This window comes from Cyanistes caeruleus, chromosome 3 (genome assembly GCF_971803275.1).
Source record: "Cyanistes caeruleus chromosome 3, bCyaCae1.hap1.1, whole genome shotgun sequence".
In the NCBI taxonomy this organism is placed as follows: Eukaryota; Metazoa; Chordata; class Aves; order Passeriformes; family Paridae; genus Cyanistes; species Cyanistes caeruleus.
This window is the reverse complement of record NC_141703.1, coordinates 24,700,409-24,725,442: the sequence shown is the minus strand read 5'-3', so window position 1 is coordinate 24,725,442 and position 25,034 is coordinate 24,700,409. Positions and strand designations below refer to the sequence as shown.

At 42.4% G+C, this 25,034-nt stretch overlaps 1 protein-coding gene across 5 annotated transcripts in view; it reads left to right on the top strand.

Annotated features, from left to right (window-relative positions):
- CARS2 (cysteinyl-tRNA synthetase 2, mitochondrial) overlaps window positions 1-25,034 on the top strand; it is a 43,541-nt gene that overhangs the window by 14,667 nt on the left and 3,840 nt on the right. For 2 of the 5 annotated variants that reach the window (XM_086880182.1, XM_023918296.2), the window contains 10 exons: window positions 1,053-1,124; window positions 1,708-1,813; window positions 2,519-2,602; window positions 4,978-5,107; window positions 7,366-7,499; window positions 10,498-10,565; window positions 13,272-13,338; window positions 18,096-18,234; window positions 20,227-20,350; window positions 22,253-22,351. In XM_086880182.1, coding sequence (XP_086736308.1) covers window positions 1,053-1,124; window positions 1,708-1,813; window positions 2,519-2,602; window positions 4,978-5,107; window positions 7,366-7,499; window positions 10,498-10,565; window positions 13,272-13,338; window positions 18,096-18,234; window positions 20,227-20,350; window positions 22,253-22,351 — 1,023 coding nt within the window. The remainder of the gene's footprint in view (window positions 1-1,052; window positions 1,125-1,707; window positions 1,814-2,518; window positions 2,603-4,977; window positions 5,108-7,365; window positions 7,500-10,497; window positions 10,566-13,271; window positions 13,339-18,095; window positions 18,235-20,226; window positions 20,351-22,252; window positions 22,352-25,034) is intronic. The other 3 variants (XM_086880178.1, XM_086880181.1, XM_086880179.1) reach the window with 3 other exon arrangements.

Sequence of the window (25,034 nt, the reverse complement as noted above, 5' to 3'; positions counted from 1 at the left end):
CTAGTCACTGATATGTAGGCAGAAGCATGTCTTTGTTTTTTGGTGCTGAGCATCGTCCTCATTCCATTGCTGTATGAACATCTGGACTGTCTTCACCAGAACTCCTGCTTTGTCCAGGAGTTTGTGCAAACAGTGGTACCCACCTGCTCTCTCAAAATTGGAACCCATAAAGATGATCCAGTAACGAATTGGAAGTGATGAAATGGGATTTAAGTTGTTAATGATTCAGCTACCTGCAAGATGGAGAGACTGACATTATGTTGTCTTCTCCCCAGCAGTTTATTCTGAGGTGTAAAAGCGTGCATTTGAAACACTTTGATACCATGCTGCTGCTAGCTAGGGCAGGTTTGGCTGTCATGCATCTTTCAATCCCTAGCGTCTTCTGAATATTTGTGAACAAGTGCATTACCATGTGCAAGTACCTTTCCTTTCGGGTTGCGTTTCCTCATCCCTTCTGCAAGAGGAATCTGTTCATGTCCCATGAATGAGAAATGCAGAGAAGGTGCTTGAGAAATGCCAGACTTGGCAAAGCGTGGAACTGACTTTCAGTATTGAGATCTATGAGTACCCATGATCTGCTGAAATTGCTTATTTTTCTTAATCACTGAAAATGAATATCTTGTCTCATCCTGCAAGTCTCTGATCTGTCTTTCTGACACGTAGGTGGTATTGGTGTTTCCTGTCAGTAAGCTGAATGGTTTTTATGTCCTCTGTATGCTAGTATATTTTGTCACTGGAAATGAAAGATCCTCTCAAGAGGAAAATAATAAGAGAGGGAAGGAGTTTATTATTTTAGTCTTCGGTTGCTTTCTCTTAAGAAATATATATTAATATTTTGGAAATTGAGACACAAATGAAATACTGCTTCCAAGTTATTTATAACTTATATCTCCTCCCTGTTAATGTTAGATTAATAATAAGCCTTTCTGGCTTTTTACCTTGGGGGGCTCTCTACAACTTCCAATTAGCTATTAGCTGTCTGAGAAAAGATTGCCATATTTTATATCATTACTCTGATTTATGATTTGCTAATCTGCTTCCCTTTTTTTCAGATGAATGTATCGCCTGTAGCTCTTGCTCGTATTTATGAAGAAGACTTTAAACAAGATATGGCTGCCTTAAAGGTACAAATACTAAAGATTCTAAATTTAAGAGTATTTCTAAGCAATTATTTTGATAAAAAATATGGTTATGAGAGTTTGATCTGAAAGAATAAATTTGTTGCTTGGAAACTGAATGCTGATTTACTTTTTCATTCTTCTGGAACAATATTACACACTTTTTGAGTAAGGAAATGAGTAAGGGAGAAGCAGTCCTGAGCTTTGGAATGAGCAAGTTAAATTTCTTTTGGAACAGTTTTTTCTGTATTCAGTAGATCCTTGATTCACAGATATCACATATTTACTATAATACAGAAATAGCCTAACTGAAAGCACAGGAAACACAAAATCTTTTTTCCTTGATTTCAGGTGACTTTGCTTCTTGTCTCCCTGTCAGAAGCAGGGAGTGAGACACTGGGTTTTTTTTGTCACCCCTCAAATATTTTTTCTGTGTGTATATTATCTTAAATACTGCTTCTGATTTTTTTATGATACTTGCAACTTTTTTTTTAATGATAAAATTGAGGAGAGTGTTCTTTTTAGTTTGTTTCTTAGAGTGAAGAAACTCAATGGCAGTGTGTTACTGAGATGTTACTCTTTCTTTAAGGTGCTTCCTCCTACAGTATATATGAGGGTGACTGAGAATATTCCTCAAATAATTTCCTTTATAAAAACAATAATTTCCAATGGACAAGCTTATGCAACCTCGCAAGGTAAGACTTTGAGCAAGGTAACTTCTTGTTCAGCACATGTATAGGAAGTTACTGCTCTTAGTAATGCTGTTTTGGAATTAGATACCCTGTGCCAGGCTTTCCTTCTGTTGCTTAACAGGATGTGAGTGAATTGTTTGTGATTACATGAGTGGGCAGAACAACTATTACTCAATTTCTAAGTTAAATGTAGCTCATTACTTAATATAATTGTTTACTGTAATAAACTGCCATCTAAACTCCTTGGGGAAATTCTGGCCTGGTTTCTACAAGAAAGCTGGGGGAACCTCTGAAGAGGAGCACATCTCCTATGTGCTGTAAAAGATGTGTCTGCAAAGCACAGTGTGTGGATTTCTTCTTTAGCAGAACTGGTAGTCGTAGAAGAACTCAAGTGCATTGTAACTGGACTAGGTGTAGCTTGAGCTGCAGTAGGGGAGGGGATTGCTGATTGTGCATGGGCAAGGGAGAACCTGGGAGATCTCCAGAATTCAAAGTTACGCTGTGGGCAGAGTGAGCATGTGCACAGAGGTTATTAAAAAGCTGCATAACATGGAAACATCTGCTACTACTTTTGAAGTATTTCTGAATTTCTAAATCAGAATTTCAAATGGGAGTGGAAGAGTACTTTGTTTTGCTTTTAGGGAAATATTATGTTCTCATCAATGTGCCCCATTTTTGCTATACAGCTAAACATTTCTCCTGTTTTAGGCAATGTTTATTTTGATGTTAAATCCTGGGGGAAAAGATATGGAGTGTTAACTGCTGTGAACCCTCATACTCAAGATGAAGCAGGTAAGTTCGTGCCACCAGCTTGTTTGCGTTACTGCATTGTTTGAATGCATTTTGCATCCGTGTGCAAACTTTCATTCAACAGACTGAAACAGTTTTCTAACCCATTGTGTATAGCTAACTTTCTGGTTAATTAAGATTACAATGCTTTCATAGTTACTTTTTAAGGCACTCATTGTTGCCAGTGCAGGAAGAAACTTGGCTTTTCTTCTTCCTTTCATCCTTCCCTCTATACCTTTGTTCTGGTACCTTAGAACAGTTAGGAATTCTTAAGCAATTTTTAAGTAATACTTGGCAGTGATACATAGAAACTTCACAGTGAGGTGGTGTTCTTGCTGTTGGACTATCCAGCAGTGAGGTACTCAAGGGCAAACACAAAGAAGCCTCACCCTCTGTTATTGTTGGGGCAGTTGCACTGCTCTGAAGTTAACTGGATGAATTGCTTTCTTCACTGCTTGTCACTAGGCTAAGCAGACTCTTTGTGTGAGGGTGAGCAATCTCTTCATAGGCTGTGCTAGTGTAGGCCTGTACCCTGGGTTGTGGGAATTTTGCTGCAGTTCTTACTTTGCAGGATTGCTGAACCTCTCTGTAGTTTCTGTAAGGACCTGATCGGGTCTCTGTGTCAGAGAATTTGATGCAGGTCTCCCGTATCTTTTTGCAAACTAAAGTTCAATATTTCATCACTAAAAAAAAAATCTGTTTGTAATTAATGAAAATGCCTTGGAGGCTGATGCTCACGTGCAGCCAGAACCTCTCATAGTTCTGCTCTGGAGTTGTTTCAGCATACAGCTTACAGAGGGAATGCATCTTGTCAACAGCTATTTAGAGGTGATTATTGGCTGCAGTGAGTCAGCAGCCTCCTGGGCTGCCCAGGGAAGAGCATTGCCAGCAGGTCAGTGGAGGTGATCCTTCTCTGCTCAGCACTGGTGAGACATGCCTGGAGTCCAGGTCTGATGCTGGGCCACAAATATGATGGAGGTACTGGAGCATCTTTCGTAGGAGGAAAAGCAGACAGAGCTTGGATACGCAGCCTGGGGAAGAGAAGGCTCGGGGGAATCCTAGCCATGTGTACTCATACTGATGGAGGGAACAGAGCAGATAGAACCAGGCTTTTCTCAGTGATGCTTGGTGATGGGACAAGAGGCACTGATCACAACTTGAAACACAGGAAATTCTATTTAAAGCTGAGAAAAATCTTTTTTACCCTGAGGATGGTTAACACAAACCATGTTGCTCAGAGAGGCTGTGGAGTCTCCATCCTTGGTGATAACCAAAGCCTAACTGGACACCATCCTGGACAGGCTGCTGTAGCTGTGCTTGCTCTGAGCAGGGGGCTGGATTAGACTGTCCCCAGATGTGCCTGCCAGCCTCAGCTGTGACTGATTACATATTTTACCCTGCTTCCCCTCTAGTCACAACTGTGTGTTTTCATTTCTAAAGATTATGACACTTGTTTTGCTTGCAACTGAGAAGTCGAAGAGTGCTCTTTTGTAGCAGAGAGAGTCAAAAAAGGGCAGAAGAGGGTTGGAGTCAGCAGATGCTGGTCAGTCAGAACTTGGCAATCTAGTGAAAGAGCCCAGGTGAAGATTCAGTGGATAAAACCAGGGTTATATTTCTGTCTCTTTAATTCTCAGGAATTTTGAATTATATGATTCTAAATGTGAGGTCATGTTTTTGTCATGGAAAAAGACAGTCCAGAATCCTGTTCTGTGGCTCCTGCCAGGGAGTGCTGTGTATTTGACTGGAAGTTAGGGGTGAGTGGAGATGATCAGTCCTGCAGTATTGTGACAAAAAGGACTGCATCCTTGGCAGTGTAGTGAAGGAAGGAGCAAATATAGTTGGGAGGAGACCTTTGTAGACAGCTCATTGGTGAAAATGGCACTGAAAAACTGCTACTGTGCAAGAATAGTTTTGATTCCCTCTTTTTTTTTTAAGTAAAATCTAAAACACAAAGTACTTGTGTGCCAGAGAAGAAACTGTGGGGTGTTTGTTTTTTGTCTGTGTGTTTTGGTTTGGTTTTATTACCTTTTCTGCTGCAGTACAGTCAGTTTGTCCTGGGGAAACTGGTTGATATGTAACTAAATGAATGAAAAATCAAGCAGATCAGGGAAGGATAAAAGGACTGATAGGATAGGATGTACTAAGGTATCTTGAATCCATCTTTGTAGCTTGTCAAAATCTATTTCTATATTCCAGTACTTCAGTATTTTAGTTTTCCCCTGTATAAGGGGGAAGAGAGGGAAGTTGTAGTGAAAAGAAGCTGATTGAAAGGGATTAAAATTAGAGTAGTTCACTAAACACACATTTCCTCTTGCTTTCATTTGGCCATTTTTTTTCTTTGAGACATATCCCATTAACAAATCACTTATTCTTGCCAGTTGATTCTGATAAACGACATGGTAAAGATTTTGCCCTGTGGAAGGCTGCCAAGCCTCAAGAGCTATCTTGGAATTCTCCCTGGGGAAAAGGACGACCTGGATGGCACATTGAATGTTCCACAATATCAAGGTCAGATTTCTTGGACTCTGATAAATCTAATGCTATTTTTTTGTGTTCAGTCACAGTACAATGGTAGCAACAGTATTGAAAGTGTTTTCTGGTCAGTAGATAGTGCTGCTTTTAATGTGAACATTTTATGCAACCTGGCGTGTCACATGTGGCCCAGATAAACTCTGCCTCACCTTACTGTCACGGCTGTCTGTATGGTTTGGCACCTTCTCTTGAGTCAGACTTGATGCTTAAAATATGGCACATGGTATACACAGTTGATTAGCAGTCTTTTAACTTGAACTGAGTAACCAAAGGTTTGGTGAAAGTTATGGCGCCTCTTTTATTTGCTTCCCTTCCACTTCTAGCAGTCTCCATCAGGCCTAGTTCAGAATGTATGTGTCAGGAGGACAGGGTGTGGGATTCCAGCTTGATCTATGAGGTCTTGATGGCCTTATCTTAACATCAGCTGTGGGTGCTCATGCTAATAATCTGAGTGTTATTCAGCTTTCTTGCTGAGTAGTGTTTTGCTTGCAGTTGGTTTGATGTAATTTGCTTCTAATTTAAAGTTTTATTTTCACCACAGGAGAAAAAGTCTTCTCTCCTGGAAGACTGATAGTGTACTTGGTTTTGCATTAGTCTCAGATTTTTTTTTTTGGAAGCTAATAACAAATAGTTTAGATCTGACTTTGTTTAGCTTAAATTTTCAGCTAAAGCTGAAAGGGGGTGGAACCAGCTGCTTTAGGTTTCTCTTTCATATGCTTTTCTGATGCACCTGGGATTGTTAGTCATTTCTACCTGCTTGTGAAAAGTGTTTATAAGGGTGATTTTCTGTCTGTAAATCGTTTCAGCATAGTGAGGCAGCTCTTCAAGCAATCGAAGTGCACAAAATCGTGCTGTGTTTGATGTACAACCTCTGACAGAAGTGCACAGATAAGAAATGTCAGTTATGACATGGCCTGTCTGTTAAAGTAGTGCTGTTTATAGTCTGCATTTCTTTTTGTAAAAATGTATTTTATTGAGGTTGGATGAGGCTTCTGCTGTATAAATAAAAGCTGACCCACGGAGAGCATAAATGTAGTAATCTTGGACTGTGAAAAATGGAGAGCTTACTTTGGTAAGTGACCTAAACCAATTTGCTGTGCCAGTCAGCTGTTAAAGGCCCATTTTTAAGCAATACTTACTTAGCTGTCTGTTTTGCCAAATATCTCAAAGAACTTTAACTAAGTTAGATGAATTCATTTTGGGAAGTCTGTGAATGAGGAGTCTCTGGCCTCTAGAGCAGCCCTGGAGGAGGGAATCCCCTGCTTTGGCCCCCTCAGGCATGATCTTCCCTCTGCATTTTCCCTTGTGGTGAGGTGGGCAGTTCCTTCTGTCCCTGTGCATTTGGCAGATCCATCTGTTGCCTCTCTCCAGCTCTTAATGGTTTTGTTGGAGGAAACAGCAAGTGCTCCTCTGTAAGTGGCACAAGAGGAGGTGAGGGTCAGTCCTGGGAAGATTTGTGCTTTAGCTGGTTTTGAAGCAGGCAGGAGTGAGAAGGATGAACTTGGAGGAAATGGTGACAGCCGCTCTTTCTTCATTCCTCTCTCCTCCTTGGCTTTTCCTCCTGACAGCTTCTGCAAAGCCATCTCATGACACAGTGTTAGCAGGGTGTTTTGTCTCAAAAAGGGATTAATGTTTGGCCAGCTACTAGGAGCACCTTGTGAAGGTGACATATGGGAGGCCTGTGTGTTTGTCTGTAGGCCTTGCATCTTTCCCTGCTTGAGCACTCTTGGTTTCTGAGCAGTTGACTCACATCCCCGTGAGGCTGTAAGTGTAATCTTTGTTTAACAGATAGGCAAAATAAAGTTGCTAACCTGCCCAGCTTGACCTGACTGCACACACTGTTGTGTGAATTCTTACAGAAAAGGTACCAGATAAGGAAGAGTAATACCAAATTTATAGAAATAAGTTATTAGATTTGCACACAGAAGCACTTGTCTGATACTGAAACTGTAGCAGAACAAGGAAAGGAGACATCCTGCTTTGCCTTCCTTTAAGGTAGAAAAATAATTGCTTCTACTAAGGAGAAGTAATTGTGAACAGATACAAGTCCTGTCCATACAAATTCTGCTGTAGTTTTGGTATCCAAGATATGTGTAAAGTCTTGCTTTAAAACTGCAGTTACTAAATTGTAACTTACTTAAATTTATGTTGTTTCATCGTATTATTTTCTGCATTTCTTTTAATGGAAAGCTTTTGTGGTGTTCTACTTACTGATTAGGAAAATATTGTTACAGTGCAGTGTTTGGAAAGCAGCTGGACATCCATACCGGTGGAATAGATCTTGCATTTCCTCATCATGAAAATGAAATTGCACAGTGTGAGGTGTATCATCAGTGTGAGCAATGGGGAAATTACTTTCTGCATTCTGGTAAGTAAAATATTGATGACTTGAGCGGCCTGTGCAAATACAATAGTTTGGGTTTTTGAACCTTGGCATTTCATGCTATGAAAACAAGTTACACTGCCTGGCATTATGTAGATGCTTCTTGCTCCCTCTGCATTAAAGTGCTTCCTTCAGTGAAGTTGGTGGTGTACAGTGCTTTGAACTACAACATTGATGGCTCTAGTGCTGTTCCCATTGATGGAAACCTTGACATTTTTTCTTCCTGTTGCAGTTGTGGTGGTTCTGGATGGACAGCTGAAATCAATAGAAAGGCAGATTCAAGTCTGCAGCCTCTCTTTTGCTGATTAGTATTTTGGGCAGGATGTTTCTGTGAACTCTTGGAGCTTCTTCTCTGAGTAGAAGAGCTGCAGAGTTAAGCCTGTGGTACACTCTGGGAATTACATGAGCTTTCATTCTTATATATTTGTACTGTCTGGGATGAATATTGAATTCTAGTTTCAGTTCCCAGTGCAGAGCTGGTTGTAAATCAATAGCAATTGTCCAGAGGCTGGTGCATCCTCCAGGATGTGCTTTGTTCCCGAGGTGCTGTGGAATCCTCTGCACTTCCACTGAGATGCACAGGTTACTGCCAAGTTGAGCTCTCTGTTGACATACTAGTGAATCTGGCTTTTCAAACTTGGAACTGAAACTGTAGGGGAAATATTTTTTGATACCAGCTAAATAAAGAGGAGTCAATTAAGAAAAAAAAAAGAAAAAGGGAGAACTTAGTTCCAAGGGCAATTTGTACATTGAGGTTCTCTAGGAGCTGACAGATTACATTCATTAAGTCAAAAAGACTTGCTGGAGGATGATGGTGTGAATTATTTAGGGCAAATGAATCAGCTTCAGAAACAATTTATTCTGCTAACAGACCAGAATTTTAGCAGCTCAGAATTGGAGGAGCAATCCCCATTAGAGGAAGAAAATCCCTGCACTGGGGATAAATCTTACAAGGACTTTATTTTTAGACTACTTGTACTCTGGGAAGAGCGCCAAACTGAAGTTATGAAAATCTTTGTATTTTGTATTCTTGAATGAAATCATTCTAAGTACTGAAACTCTTGGAAGAGGACTATTAATTCAAATTCAGATGTTACCGGTACCTTTTTAGGAAAACAGAATCTAACTATTTTAAGCTTGTCTGCCTGAAGTTAAGTAAGTCAGTATTTAGGCACCTTTGCAAAAGAGAAAAAGTAGTTTTAGACAGGCTCTTCCACTTCTCCCAGGAGAATTTTGGCTGTGGGTTTTACTTGAGTCACAAGAGCTGCAGGTGTCCAGCTGTGTCTGGCAGCCTGAATATGCTTACTGTGTGTCCCAGGTTTAATGATGCAGTGGTGAAGGTGGCCTCACCTGCTAGCAAACACGACAGACAGTGAAAGGAAGATTTTTTTTATCATGGATAACTGCTGTAGCTGGTTCTGCATCCACAGACTTTTTGATTAATTCCTACTCTCCACAGAGTATGTTGTGCAAAATTAAATTTCGAGGTGGTCAAGGTAGGACTGGAGGTATTCTTCTCATGGCAAGTTCCTGCTGCTTTGAATCATTATCTAAAATAGCTGAGAAGTGAAACTATGAGTTTTTCAGGTCCAGCTATCAGGCCTGAGCTTGTTGCTTTCATATCCAGATGAGTGTAATGGGGGTTTTATCTACTTGTAGAATCAAGAGGGTTTCAGGCAAGGCTGCAAAGCAGCTCTGTGCAGCAAGTAGCACAAAATGCAGAGAGTTGCATAGGTAACTGAGCAAGAAATGCCACTTCTGTCACCACTCTTAAGAGCAGGAGCATGATTTGTACATTGTCCTTGTGGAGCACTCTGAGGTATTGGTAACACTGGGCTGCCAAATGTGAAAGAATGCAGTGCTGGTAGGGTATTACAGAGCAAGAGAAATTGATGCTTAAAAGTCTGCCTCAAAGTATGATTAAGTGCTGGATGCTGCAGGTCACAGAAGTGCCTAAAATCCCATGTTAGTTGTGGGTGGTTGGTAACTTACAGAATTACTTACATTAGGAGAAGTCTATTAAGGCTTTTAACAACATTTCTGAAATTATTCTGAGTAATCTTTCAGTGGCAGCATGTTTGGCATCTTTCCAGTGCTGTGAATAATTGGTGGTTTCCATCAGTGGTGCTCCCATGGCTCATGAGGATGAGACCTGGGAGCAGTCAACCTTAGGCTGTACTTCTCCTGTCTTTCTTCAACAGAGCTTTCAGTCCTAAAGCCAAGCTCTATATACTCTCTTAAATGCAGCATTATTGCCTTCTTCCTGTGCTACAGCCTTGCAAAGCAGTGGTCTGTGTGACTATTGAAAGTTTTAGCAGTGCTCAGAGCTCATTTTACAATAAACTAATTCAAATTAGGCTTTGTAGCTGCATCTCTCCCTGACCCTGCTTTTTCTCAGTCTCACAAGTCTGGAGAAGTTGAGAACTCCAGTGAGTGTAGAAAATTCATTTTGCATTTAAGATATTTTGAACCAGTGCTATAAAACTTTGGGGTAAAAAAAAATAATGTTAACGGCCACCAGCAAGTAATAAGTACAGAAGATTGAGTTTTAAGGATTTTTTAATGTGAGATCACTGGAAAACATTTCTTAAAATCCTTCTGAGAAGTCAAGAGTAACAGGTAAGGTACTCGTTCTGTGAAGACTGAAGCTATTTGCTTGCTTGTTCTTACCAGTTTATTGGCAGTTCTGAACAGGGAGACTCATGGTGGTGATGGGGATTTTTTTTTTTTTTTTAATGTTTTAAATGTCTATATTTTAAAATTCACCTAGAGGAAGTTTTGAGGATGGAGAAGTGTGCAAGACTGTAGGCAAAGCTGTTGAAAAATATCACCCATTACATTGTAATGCTCAGCATGTATCCATCATAGCATATGCTGCCTCCAACATTTACAGTGTCTCAGTGCAGTCTTTCTAATTTGCTCCCTATTCAGAAGCACACTTGTTTATCCTGATTAATTGCTTTTTCGTTTTTTTTCACTATAGGGCATTTGCATGTTAAAGGAAGTAAAGAAAAAATGTCAAAGTCATTAAAAAACTACATAACGATTAAGGTAATTTCTTTGTTTGAATTGAAGCAATTTTGTAGGTTTGTATTATGTAAATATTAATCACAGCCCTCTTTTGAGAAAACTTTGGAGTGTGTGCTTGTGCTGCAGTGTTTCTCTAGAACTGATGCATCTGTTACTATGGATCTCAGTGTAGGATTATATTATTATTATAATACTGTATTATATTATTTTTGTATAATAATATTGTATATTATTATATATTATTGCATTATTGTATATTATTATTATATTATTGGTTTGCTTATAACAGTGGATCTTGCTGAGCTGAGAGTGTTTGTAGGAGAGAGTTTGTGCCCAGTACCAGAATCCTGCAGTGTAGATTTGTGATTGGACTTGACAGTCTCAGGGGTCTTTTCCAACCTGAATGATTCTGTTCTGTAGTGATGGATTTTCATCAGTCTGTTCTTAATAGTGCTTTGAAAAAGCATGGACTTGGAAAAGAATGGATGTTTTTCCTTGTCCTTCTTTAGGTGAAACGGGATATAGTGTCAGTGTTTTGTCAGGAAGCTACTGGGCATCCTGAACCACACTATTGCAGCAGTCTCTCCCATTACCCTTTATTTTTATACAGTGACCTTGCTGATGCACAGAAGCTTTGCCTTTTGGTACCCACAAGCCACATGACTATGTCATATTTCACTGTGTCCCCAGGTCTTTGGTGTGGCCCAGAGCTGGGTTTCTCTGCCACCTGTGTGTGATACAGCTGTGCTTGGTGCTGGGGTGGCTCCACTGATGATGCTGGAATAGGGTGATTTCCTTCCTTGAGACAAAACTTTGGCATATTCCAAAGGCAGCTCCTTCTTTGCCCTCTTGGAAGAATTGATTAAAATCCCTTTAAAAAGAAGTTCAATATGAGCTGCTTTATTCTTAAGTCTTCTGATGCTGTCTGGGTACAGTTAAGCCCTGTTTCCCTGGAGCTTACAACTTTCACAGAAATCTCACGAGTCTCAGCAGACATTGTGGACAGAGTGGAGAAATGACCACAAAGGCAGTGCATGGAGTTAAAAACATCATATAAAAATGTTCCCCTCCATGTCCCCCATGATGACACAACTTGTGTTGAGGAAACAAATATTTCAGGCCTGTCTCTCTTTCCTTGTGGGTCTCTGCTTTTCATCTCTGCCCTTACGCATGGCTAACAAGTATTAATCCTTTCTGGAAGGTGATTTTCAGTCCAATGAAACAATTTTTTTCCTGTACAGCTGCCTTGCACATTAAAAGTTAAGCCCTACATGAAAGGTTTTATGCCTGTGCCAAAAGAGGGGTTTGTCCAGGATCTTCCCTCGGTCCAGGCAGTTGCCACCTGCATCCCAAGCTGTCAGCTGGGCGCAGCAGCCCTGCATCCTCTGCATCCAGCTGCCCTGGTTTTCCCCCCTTGTACCCTACTCCAGGTTTTTTTTTCCCCTTTTTTAATAGTTGTTAATTCTGACCCCAAAAATCGAAGAGGTTGTGATAGCACAGGGCCAAGCAACCTGCTTTCAAAGAGCAGTATCTTCATCTGTTCTCTGTTTTTAATGAAACGCAGAGTTGTTTTTTCTAGTTTGAATAGTCCTTTCCCAAATTTGAATTTATTTACGTACTGTACTCATATTGTTCTACCTCTATATATTAGTGTAAAGCTTCTGGGCATATTGGGTGCACTCATTTATATCCAGTTAATTTTAAAAACTCACAACAAACAAACACCCACCAAAACACTTAGTATCGCTGTTTCTTTATTGTGATTACCTCAATTATTTCTGGTTTCACTTGAGAGACAGCACATTGCTGATGCTTTTCCACTGCTCAGGCTGGTTTAGTCTTGTAGCAGAAGCCTTATTTCAAAATGTGAGATTTAAGCAAATGACACTTTCCATATTTTCTCACTTGTACTGGCTTCTTATGATTTTTGTTTTTTGTGGCACTTCAGTGATCCTCACCAGTTTGCAAATTAAAGAAAAAAAGAGGCAGAAGCGCAATAGTCACAGTCAATCTACCACAGTGTCCAGTGCCACAGTGCTGAGAGCAGGGTTTGAAGTGATTGAATGTTTTATTAGTGTGTCTTTCAAGCATTTAAATCGTTCATTATACTAGTAATATAAATTAATTGTACTAGTAGTAATACTAATAGTTTACTGTTTACTGGAGTCAATTATTTGTAAAGCTAGATACATATTAGAGTGGAGTTTATTAGGCTTCATAATTAACACAGATAACTCTTTTTATATTGCTAGGATTTATCTTTGTTCACTCCTTGTGTTTCTTCATATTCTAGTCCTGCAGAAAAAGTATGCTAATTTTCTTTTTCAAGAAATCTTTTTTTTTTTGTAAAGTCTGCAAAACTCAGGAGCTTTCCTTTCTGTAAGACTGTATCCCAATCTTAGTCTAATAATTTCATTTGGAGTTTCTTTTGCAAAGGTCTTTATACAGTGTGTGTTTGATTGTACTTGGAAAATAATTTTCCCTGTCTTATATTGGACATTGTGTGTGTATCTTGTATATATGTATGCACATCTATTTTATATGAAATTGAATTTTATTTAGTTTAGGTTTTAAAGCAGTGTTAGGGTTTAAAGATTTTATGCCTGTCTTAAATTGCAAAGATGTGTTATTTGTTGTGCTAGTTTGAAAAACAAGGGGGTGGAAGTGGAAGAGCTCCTGAGGAAATTGATATCATTCTAAAGCTGTCTTTTTGTGCACGGAGTTTAGGATTTCCTGAAGAAATGTTCATCAGATCAATTCAGAATGTTTTGTTTGCGTGGAAGATACAGCTCAGGTAAGGAAAAGCCCATTACCTGTGGAGGTGTGCATGGCTTTCCACACACCCTTCCCAGCTCCCCCTGTGGGGCTGTGCAGTTCCCAGAATACAGTGGATGGAAGGGTTTTCATGGTGCTCTGTGGGGATGCTCTTTGGCTAAACATTTAGAAAATTGTCTTTACTGAGCACAGTACATAACCATTCATTTAAATACCTTCTTGAGCTGCAGTTAGTTGTTACTCTCAGATAATTGTACTTTTAATTAACGAATTACCTCTGTCTCTGATTTGCATCTTTCGTAGTTGTGTTGCAGTCACAATCAGCTATCATTGGAGACATATCTAGATGGAGCTGTGGTTTATATTCCTGTAGGGTGTGATGAGGGCTGGCTAATAATTTTTTATCTCCCTGCTGTGTTACCATTTTTGTCCTGTGGAGTTCCTTTCCTGAGTGTTCAGGCAGTTCTGTGGTGCAGTGCAGCTCGCTTAGACTGCTCATGATAACCTGATGAACATCTTAACCTGGCAGATCTCTCTGCTGGTGGGGAGAGGTATAGGAGATTTTGTCAGCTTCCCTGTCTACCCCATAGTGTTTCCAGCAGGTAGCTGCTGCTTTGAGCTGGAAGAGTTTTCATCTGTCTAGTGTTCTTATCAGTTTATTGGGGCCTGCCAAAAGCAGATGGTAGTTCCTTAGCCACTGCCAGGTCACCTGGCTTGTTGGCTGTCCTGGCATAGCAAGGGAATGGTGGAACATGGGGCAGCAGCTGCTGTGATGTTCCAGTGGGCCTCTATCTGCCTTGGGTAAAGCACCTGTAGCAGTGTGACTGTAAGAGCTGGTGTGGCCAGGGCTCTGGGGCATTGCTTGTGCCTGTCAGCGTGCAGTGCGCTGCCAGCCTTTATAGTCATGCAGTCATAGGACTGAGAAGTCTTTCTGCTTGTTAACACTGTTAGCTGCTTTGCAGGAGCCACCCTGCAAATCTTCCTGTGATCTTCCTGGTGGATCCTCCCTGTCCTAGGACAGTTGAAGGCATCAGGAATGGAATAGATCCCTGCAGTGTGTTTCAAAGCGTGGAATAGTAAAGAGAAAGGTGGTTATTAACTTCCTCTCCACTGTATTAGAAAGGTGTGCATCCAGTTGGGAAGTCTGCTGCAGAACAGCATCCTGTTTGGGGCAGGCAGTGGGTTGGTGGCATGCTTGGCTGTTCTGGGATGATGCTGCAGGCCAGTGGCTGATTTCCTCTTTCAGGAGATGAAATAACTTGGGTACACTTAAGTGGCTCCCTGGCTGGGGGCACTTGGGACTCGTAAACAAATGTGTTTAAAACAAAAGGAAAGACTAACACCTGCTGCGCTATCATATATGTATGTTTGTCATGTAAACAAGAGCTAAATGTCTGGTAGTTTCTAGCCTTGCCTTGGGACAAGGAATGGCACTGGACCACTGCAGTGGAAGGTACCTGCAGGCTTTCTTCACTCCCTGTCAGCTGGCTGCATTTGTACCTGTGCTTTTTGTATTACTTCTGGGATAAACACCTTCCTGAGGTAAAAAAAGTGCTACCTGTGTGGATGTGGGTGGCTTTGATGAAAGGATATGGTGGTGTTATATCACAGCATAAGCCAGTTGGCAGGTAAGGGTTGCTCAGAAGTCTGCACTTGCCACGTCCACCTTACAAGGCCATGTGCATTATTAGCTTCCCAATAAAGAGCCAGAGTCAGCCTCTGTTGAGCCAGGTATTCACTGTGCTGCCTGTCAGCTTGTGTCCCTGCTGTCAGTTCACTTTGTTTTAAACATAAGTTTACTGTACTCCTTCTCATCTTGCTGTCTGCTCATATTTTTCTTAGACGTGAGATCCCAAGCACCTTCTGTTTGTTTCTTAAAAGGTTATTATAGCCTAGACCAATGGGTGATGGTTCCTGCCATCCCTACCTGCCAAAGAAAGCCTTTTGTAAACTCCAGGTTTGGGTGTCAGGTGGTACTGCAAAAGTTGGATTGAATCTGTAAAAAAGATCTTTGTAGGCATGTGCCTGGAGGCAGGTCCTGACAGCTGGGAATGGCTCATGCTTGGTGCTGTGGTTTCTTTGGCTTGGAATGGGTCTTTTCCATAGTCTGGGCTACCCCCCTGTCTGTGTGTGTGCTGACAGGCACAAATAGAGACAAATGTGACTCCAGACTGCAGCAGCCTTGGAGGGGCAAGGGTTGAAAGGGGTGTGTGCAGGGAGCTGCATGTGTTTCGTGGGAGTGGAGTCCCTTCCTGTGATGATTGTTGTCAGAGGGAGGATAAAGCTGCATGCCTTGCTTGTGGGGAAGAGGAGAAAAGTCAGAAAAAGGAGACTTTGATCATCCTTCCATAATGTATTTCTGTATGGGGTTCCTCTGCTTCATCGCCCTCTCTGCCTGCTTGGGGTCGTGGGGCAGAGCTGCTTGGGACGAAGCTGAGCTCTGGGAGTAATGGTGATTATCTGGGCATTTTGCTTTGGCTGGTGCCTCTGGCTGTCCCTTCCTGGCCTGAATCACCACCCTGTGGCAGATCTAAGGCTGTTGGAAAAATGGTTCCTAGGTACCCCAGGCAGCAGCATGGTGACCCTCCAGCAACATGCCAGCTGCTTCAGGGTGCAGCTTGAGAGGAGAGGTGCCATCTCTGAAGTCCTGTGGGACCCTGCTGTGAGGCAGCACTTTTCCTCTTGCATCTCATCAGCAGTGGCTTCACTTTATGCAGTGCCACAGGCAGTGGGGTTCTGTCTCCAGAATGCTCTCCTGGTCATCAGAAATGCTCTGGTGATTTTGTGAACCTGGGTGAACTGCAATGTTTTGACCCCTCTGGTGTGTAACTACTTGTTGGTGCTAATAAACAAATGTATTGTAATCTGATGATGCATTGGTGATGCTGTTGGTGGCAAAGGAGGGAAGGAGTGGGGAGCACAGTGAAGGTTTATAGGGCCAGGCTTGCCTGTGCTGCGTTGTGGGTTTGCAATGCCAGCAGGCAGTGGTTTAAGAGTATGCCCTGAGCTGGGGATGAAGAATGACTTGAACCAAAGTAGGTTTCATCAGGATGAACTTTTATCAAGTATTCCTTGCAGAATTATTGTAACCAGGTTAATCAATTAAGTAATCCTAGTGTATATGTGATCACTCTGTGTCTCACTGTGTTACTGAGGTCTGTATATTCATCTTTTTGAAAACTGAGTAAAGTTTGATTTAATGAGGCAGTAATGCAGGTTTTTAATTATGCACAAGTGAAAAATCTAACAAATACAGGTCCAGACTTAACATCTTTGTTATACTGGGGTAAATCCTGTGGAAAGTCTGTTTAAACAATTCGGTTTCCTTGGGATTTAGGCTAATGGAACTGATATCAGGTCTCACATCTGACTGCTTTTTCCCTCTTACATCTGTCCTCTTGGTAAGACTGTCTGCTCTAAAGAGTCTGTTTGGGCAGCATTGAGTAATTCTATAAAGCAGTTGGATGTACCATAGGCAGGACCAGAGGTGAGATTTCTGTGGAGACTATGGGTGATGCTCAGTGCTGATGATATTAGGAATATGCTGGCAGCTGTAGTTTGGATGTACCTTATTGCAGAGGTCAGGTATACAAGAGTGAAGCAATACTGCACTGGCTATGGATGGCTGTGGTGTGATACTGGGGGAAGGAATACATTCAAACTTAGGCCTGTCCTAGGTGGACACAACTTCCACTGAAGTCAGGTGGGCTCTCTTATGTGGGGTCCAAAAGCCTGTACAGAAAATTGCACATTACTGTGCAAATAAAAAAAAGCCTCTCACTGATAGCAATTCCCAGTAAAAGTGACAGTGAGCTAGTCTGGCACCTGCACTTTGCAAGGCGAGAGGAGCCTGCTGAACTGCCAGCAGGAGTGGACTCTGGAAGTTCTCGCAGTAGAATAGCCTGCCAAAGGTTCAGGTCTCCCTGCATGCAGTGGGATGTCTGTGTGCAGGGATGCCTTGTTATATTAGTAGTAGGGCTAATGTTTCTGCAGCTGGTGAAAGAGAAGTTCTGTGGGCATCCCATAGTAAAGTGCAGCTCAGCTGTGCATGCAAGGAATCATTTACTTTGAGGTTTTATCTTTCTTTCCAGTGGCCATAAGGGACTTTGATATGTGTGAGTGTAACAAATCCCACCCTAGACGTGCCCTTATGAGTTTAAGCAGTTTGGTATTTTCTCTAAATACAGCTTTCTCAAAGTAGTATGGTCAGTCTGGCATTGATGTTGTGAGGGAATTGTTCAGGAGCTAGACCACAAATTTTAGGTTCATCTGGATTTTAGATGTTGGTGAAGCAGCCCTTTTAAGCAGTCAGTGGTGAGAGTTAGGTTTAGGTCTCTTTGGAGGTCTCCAAATACAGATTCTGTCTACCTAAATTAGAATAGGCACAAAATTAGAGGTATATGTTGCCATCACTAGAACACTTAAAGTATATTAAATCCTAGTGCTTTGGATTGATAACTTTGCAGAGAGATTCAATAGTGGAAAAAAAAATTAAAGTTAAATAGTGATTGTTTCAGTAAACTTCAAGATTCAACTTTTTGAATAGTTTGATAATGTTTCCCAGTAGGTTATACTTGATCATATGTAGTGATTGTCTTTTATATTGATTTAATTCACCTGGTGTGCATGAAGAATGGAGCTTTTAATTAAATGTGCAATTAATTGTTACTGTTTGTACAGCAAACTTCTTACAAACTTCTTTGTCTCCAAATACTGTTCCTATGTATGACAGATAACATTCTCTCCATCATAATGCCTTCATTTCTTTTTTCTTAGCAGTAGAATTTAGTGAGGAGAGCATGGAAGATGCAAAGAACCTTCTTCAGGCAATCTCCTCATTTATTAGAGATGCAAATGCTTATATAAAAGGACAGCTGGTGTGTGACCCTGTTAGAGAAGACATATTGTGGGAAAGGTAGGTGCAACTCCTGTATCTTAAAAGACTGTGATTGTGTGAGCAGTAGTTCACTGACAGACTGAGAAGTTCTGTTTAAGAAGCAGGACAAGTACTGAGTAGCAGTCCTTCCTCCCAGCCAAAAAACCAAGGGCAGGTTTTTTAGAAATTCTCTTTCTAGCCAGCTGTTTTTGTTCATAGTCTGCTACACTCAGTTCATTGTGTTTTTAAGATCTGGGTTACTTATCTAGTGTGCCTGTCCTAACACAGGCATCTTTGCCCCTCGTGAGCCACGTAGGAGGCAAGGCTGTGAGGCTCCCCAGTTTGTAAGTAGAGCTGGGCACTAGTGACCAGAGAAGAAAGAGGATGTCTGAAGAGTGACACATCTTGGGCACATGAATTTGTAATCAAGCTGGCTGGCACTGTGGTGTGCAGCAGAGGAGAGAAGGGGCTACTGCGAGATTGGCCATGGGCAGGGATGTCACAGGGAAGGAAGCAATTACAATTGTTGTAACCCTGACAGTGGTGAGGAGAATCCTTTGGAGTCCATTATGAAAACCAGATTATCTTTGGGACTGAGGTGTGCTGTGTGTTGGGTGCAAAGCTGAGAGCAGGAGCACGGTGCTCTGGAGTCAGGGTAGGAGGGGTGTTGAGTGCCCTGAAGCAAGGCTGGTGCAGGCAGCTCTGGTCTGTAGAATCAGGGGGGAGACTGTGCTGTAGAGGTGAGAGGCAGCTTCCTTGTGGCTCAGGTACCTCACTGCTGGGGAGGCTTGTGGCTGCACTGACTGAGGGTTGCAAGGGGCACTGGAACACATTACAGGAAAGTGGAGTTGCATTAACTAGTTGTGGTATTTGGCAAAAGCACATCCTTCAGCAGGAGGTGTAGGAGGTCTGTTGGTGCAAGATAAAGCCGAGAGGCATGAGGAAGTTGAAATGGATAATCAGTAGGGGATATGTGGGAGGGCACAAGTTGTGTATTCCTAGGTGTAAAAACAACCAAAATGAAACAAAGCTCTTAATTAGCAAAGTGTTAGATACTCAGAGGAGAGGGGAAAGCTTGCAGGGGAAAGTGTTGGGAGGAATGAATTAGAACAGCAGCCATCTAGTGTCCGAGGGGAGGTAGGCATTCCAGGCAAAAAAATTCAGAAACTGACAAAATAAGGCTCAGGAGAGCCCCAGAGATGCTAGCATAGCTTGAGGTTCCCCTGCTAACCCTGCTCCTTGCATTTTTTTGGGAAATGGCATCCTTGGGCCAATGTTGTCAAGCTCTGGTTTGCCTGGCTGAGTATGGGAGCACACTGCCAGCAGCTGTTTGTAGCTCCCCATTTACCCCTGCTGCTCTCCTCATCTCCCTCTCCAAGTGGCTGCAGCTGGTGGCACTGGTTCTGTGGTGATCAGTGCTGGTTGCCCGCTGGCTTTTGGCACTGTTACGCAAATGGTCCCACTGGACTTTTCCATCTGGGCCATGGCGAGTGGAATCCCTTGAGACTGGGATTGGGCTCTCCTGGGAAAAGAGGAGGCAGTGCTTGGTTCTGAGTCAGATCCTGACAGCAGGATTCTTGGCCAACCCCAGGACAGCTTCCTTGCCAGGCACTGGAATGCTGCCTGTGATGTGCCTTTGGAAGAGAAGCATGCTGTTAGCATGATTAATGGGCCGCTGGAAAAAAAAACAGAACACAGTAAGATCTTTGATGTGCTTAATATCAGCCTCACTTTCCATCTGTTTTTAAATGATTTAAGACACTTTGCTCTGTTGTTGTTGGCCCCTCTGATGAACCATGTATATTTATTGAATGTATGTAACGCTTAAGATTTTGACATGCATCAAATTTTTCCCTTCACAACAGAAAGATGTATTCTCCCTGATGAGTGTAGCACTGCCCATCACAGGAAAGCTGGGAAGGAGATGGCAGTGTCCTTTTGATGACTCCCTCTGGCTGAATGGCTGATGAATTCAGCATACTGCTGGCATCTTGTTTGTCTTATCTTAAATGTTACCTTTTCTTCTTGAAGGCTAGCCAACACAAAAGTAACCGTGAAGGCTGCGTTTGCAGATGACTTTGACACCTCCAGGGCTGTTGCAGCAATTATGGACCTCATTCACCATGGCAACAGACAGCTTAAGGCTGTTACTAAGGTAACCCATTAGGATACAGAGATCAGAAAATGACAGCTGTCCACTGTCCTACTGCTTAATGCAGACAGATTAGTTTATTGTTCACATAAGAAACCAGCAGAAACAAAGCTCCATAAATTGTTGACCTTAATGGAGCCCATTTGTCCTGACCCTATCACAGGAATTGTGCATGGCTATTGTTTTGCGCTTTGTTGTGTCCAGAGGATGTTTCTTTCTTGCTGCATTATATTATTTATACCTAAGGCTTTTGAAAGGCCTGAAGCTGTTGTGGCATGCTGCTAATTTTAGTGCTGGTTCTGTGTTCTTACCCTGCTTCTTTGCTTAATATCCATGCACAGAAATTAAACTAAATGGGGAAGTGGTGGGGGGTGGTTGCTGCAGGGGCTTTGGCCAGCAGCCCCAGGTGCACTGGACAGTCTTGGTGGCGAGTTCAGGTTGGGGACTGAGTGGCTTCTGCTGTCAGCAGACTGTAACTGGCATCAGCATTCCCGCATGAGCCTGTCTTCAGATGGCTTTTGGCAAATTAAGACCCTGTTAAAATCTCTCATGCTGACACAAAGAAAGTATCTGGTAAGGACAAGACTTGAGCAGTAAACACTACCTGAAGCACTTCCAGGTTCTCCACTTACCAACTGCTCCATTTGTCACTCAAGGCGAGCACCTCAGCCTTGTTGCTGTGCTCCTCGAGTGCTGGTGTCATCATTTTCACCATGTCTGTGCAGTAAAAGAAATGCTGTGTACATGGTAATAGCTGATTTGAAGAGAGAATTAACCTGTTGGTTTAGAAATCCTGTCTCCCTCTGATGCTGTTTTGGCATTGGCTTTAAATTCTGTCCTACAAATAGTCTCCGAGTGAATCCGTGACCTAAAACACTTTGTGTCAGGGATCTGTAATGGCATTGCTACTCCTAGATACAACTACCCCCATTTTGTCAGTCACTGCTTGTTCCCCCTGGATTCCTTCTGTCAGTGGTTTTGTTGAGAACAGGATGGGATATTTGTGGGGCAGCTGACTTGGATTTCTGGTTGAGGTGGTGGAACTTTTCTGGGTACAGCCCAGCTGTCTGGAGTGTTCCCTCTTTATTATGAGTGTAGTTTTTTTCCTTAAGAACTGTGAGTAAATCCACATAACTACTTATTCCTCTCTTTAGCCTTTCTGCTAAGCACTTCTCACCTTAGATGGTACACTCCTGTTCCTTTTTCCCAGTAGCCTGACCCAGCTCCTCCCAGTTCAGATCTTCCTATATATTTTAGACCATAGCTTATCTCAGGCCCTAATAAAGATGTTATATAAAACCCAGTACTAGCTGCTGATTTGCTTGTGCATGTCATCATTCCTATTTTTTTAGGCAAGGGTTAGTCCCTACAATTGCTCCTCAGTGTGTCATTTAATCCTTACTTTATTGCTGCTGCTGCTGATTGCTGGTGCTACCAGGGTGTGACAAAATACCATACACTGTCTCAAAGTGGTCTCCACATGGATCAAACCAATAAGATACTCAAAGAATTTTTTTAATCTTTTATATTATAGGTGCCCACGAATATGGTATTTTGTTCTTTCTATTTTGTTTCCATACACACAGCCCTTCCATGCTCAGAAGTGCTATTTTTAGTTCTAATTTACTGCACACAAGCAATGCATGGCAGCTTCTTGCATCTCTTCTTCTCTCTGCACAGGCTGGTGCTAAGCTCTTCCCTTTCTTCATTTACTTAAATCCCTTCCCTTTGTGCTGTGAGGTGCTTTTGTATCTCTGTAAGATTGCCTGTCTGGTCAGCTGTTCCTGGTGGAGGTAGATCTTTATAATTAGTTATAGTTTTCCCTTGTGGACGAGGCTGCAGAGAGATGCTGGATTCTGTAATATGTATTGACCGGACAATCTCTTTTGAGTGTTTTCTAAACAGGATGCTGGATCTCCTAGAAGCTCTGTTGTGTATGGAAGCATTATTTCCTATATAGAAAGCTTTTTCAGTGCCCTTGGGATGTCCTTTGGAGAAAGACAGGTAATGAAATATCTCTTCTGTGTGTTTGAGGATATGGTAGCAGCCCCAGTGTTATGTTTCACAGAGTGCTTTCTGAAAGCATCAGATGTAACAAAGTTATTTATGGTTTTAGTAAACCTTTTGGCACTGCTTGCAGTTTCTTTCTCCTGTGATGTTTTAGGAGAGTGTATGAGCAGGTGGGACAAAGTGTGGGCTTCTTAGTTCTTGGAAGTACTCCTGTGTGACTTCTGCACCAATTTTGCTGTGGAAATAAAAGGTTGAGGAATGAAACAAGAAAAGGTTAGCATTGGAGGCCTTTAAATTGTCCTGTTATGTGTCTGGCTTTCCCCATCTTTTCTTCTTGTTCCTGATGGTTGCAGGCTTTTTGGTTGATGGTTCCTGGCTTTGATAGCTGTGTGAATATTTGCAATTGTGAGGGGTCCCCCTCTGCAGAAAGCCAGGGAAAGGGGCTGCTTGGCCTTGAGCCCTGGTGGGGTATGGGGAAGGGAGGATGAGCTGGAGATGGGGCGCTTAACTAACTAGTTCTTGGAAAAATAGGAATGGGGAGAGGAAAATAAAGGAGAGAAAAGCTCAAAGCAAAATACTGAACGGGAAAGAGAGTCATCAGCATGGAGGTGATATCCCAGTGTATGGAAGGGGAGCATTTCAAATGACACAAGGTGTTAGAGAATAGCGGGTTGTTCTTTGCTCCTCTCCTGCTCAAATATGGAGCTGAATGCAAAGTAATGGAAAACTTTCTATAGAGAAACTGTTCTGCAAAACAAACCAGTTATTTTGGGGAGGGGGAGAAGAGAATAAGAAAATGTAAATGACATTATTTATGCTTTGAAAATCAGGCAGTATAGTGGTAAATGCATTTACTTATTTTGCCTCCATGGATTTTCTCACAAAATTTCTTTCAAAACAATGGCTGGATGTGATTTGGCTGTATGTTACTCCTCACAGTCTGTGGCTTGCATGTTAATCTTTAATGGCATACTAAACGCTTAAATTTTTTTGTTAGCTGGATGACCACATCATTCCTCCAGATTCTAGGCTATCTGTATGCAGGTGTCTGCTGCACCTATATTTTTGCTGAAATAAGTATCTGAATGCTTGTCTTTGTAGGCTGTGCTAGTCCCTTTCTCTGTGTAGCAGGAGGGTCAGCAGAAGATGCTGGTCTGAGATAAGCAGGAAGAAAGGAGCAGCTTATCAGACTCCTCTCTGTTCCTCTGCTCTTCCAGCTTCTACTAAAAAAATCTGTCAAAATCTTCATCAGAAAGGTTCATGGGCTACCACAGTTTAGTAAATAAAATGGTGTAGGGATTGTTCTCTCAGTCTGAGACCAGCCACAGCAGCTCAGCACCCAGCCTTTCTTTCCCCTTAGCCAGGTAGCTCCAAGCATGCAGCTTGCCAGGAGCAGTCCCTGTCCACAGTGGGTTCTGGCATGTGTGCTGTGTGGGAGAGGGCTGCCTGGCCTGGACACTGCTGTGCTAACAGTGCAGAGCATGTAGGCAGTGGTATTTGGGCCCCCTCATTTGTTTGCATGTAGCCTGTGGGTTGTCTGTCTTGCTCCTGGGCCAGGATTCATCTCAGCTAATCAGCCCAATGTAGCTGCCTTTGCTTGTGAAGTCGTCAGTGGGGATGCTAAGGAATGGCTCGTCTCAGTCTAGTGGCTGTATGCAGTGAGAGCACCTGTCTCTCTTCACTGGCAAGAGAAGATCTTATCCACAGGGAGGTAAGATGAATCCATCTGGAAAGGTGATGAGTGAAAACCATCGTGCCTGTTATAGAGCTGGGAAGTTTTGCTCTCCCAAGGAGTGCAGAGTGTTGAGTGTTCTGTAGGTGTAGCTGAGGCCAGTCTGTACAGTGAGCAAGGGCCAGAAATTTGAGGCCAGCCTTGAGCGGCTACACAGTGTTTTATGTGGCAGCCAGACTGGTTCATCTCCTAAAGCTGCTCCTCCTTTTGAAGGCTCTCACTCCAGTAGGTGCCTGGTTTGAACTCTTGCAATGGTGTTTGTAGAGGCATGTTTCTTGCTCCCATCATCATGGCTTTCCCTTCTGTAATTAAGTATTTATCCTGCCACAGGTTACTATGGAGCATTTCTGGCACTTAGATTTATTACATTTTTCAGTCTCATAAACTTTTTCTTTAGTATTGTTACATGTTTTGAAAGCTTGGGGAATTCACTGCATTTCACACTCTTATCTTCAATAACTTCCCCTTCACCTCCTCCTCCTGCTCCTCTTTGTTTGTCAGTGACCTCTGAAACTCTGCTCCCTTTCATTTCCACCCTGCTGTTTGGTGACTAAACCCAGTCCCCTCTGGCTTTAATTACTCAGTTGCTCTTCTGCTCCCAGATGATGTTGCTGCCAGGCGCTTTGCCTGTGGCCTTGGTGCGCTTTGCACTCCCGCTCTTGTGTCCTAGAGGTAAAACACCAAGGTGGTGTTCTCTTGTTTGTTGAAGGTTTGTCCTTTTCCTCCCCCTTGGGAGTTTGCCTCTAATGAAAAACAGGAATGGTCTCTCTGCCAAGAGTGAGACCAGGAGCCTGGCTGTGCCTGTGCTGAGGAGTGGCCTTCCTCTTCAGCTGACTCCCAAGCTCCTGTCCTGGCAGCTGTTGGAGCAGGACTCTGTAGGAGGAGTGAGTCTGTTCCCTTCCTAAGGCATTGACCAGCGAGACTCCTGCCAAGTCTGAGGAGGCT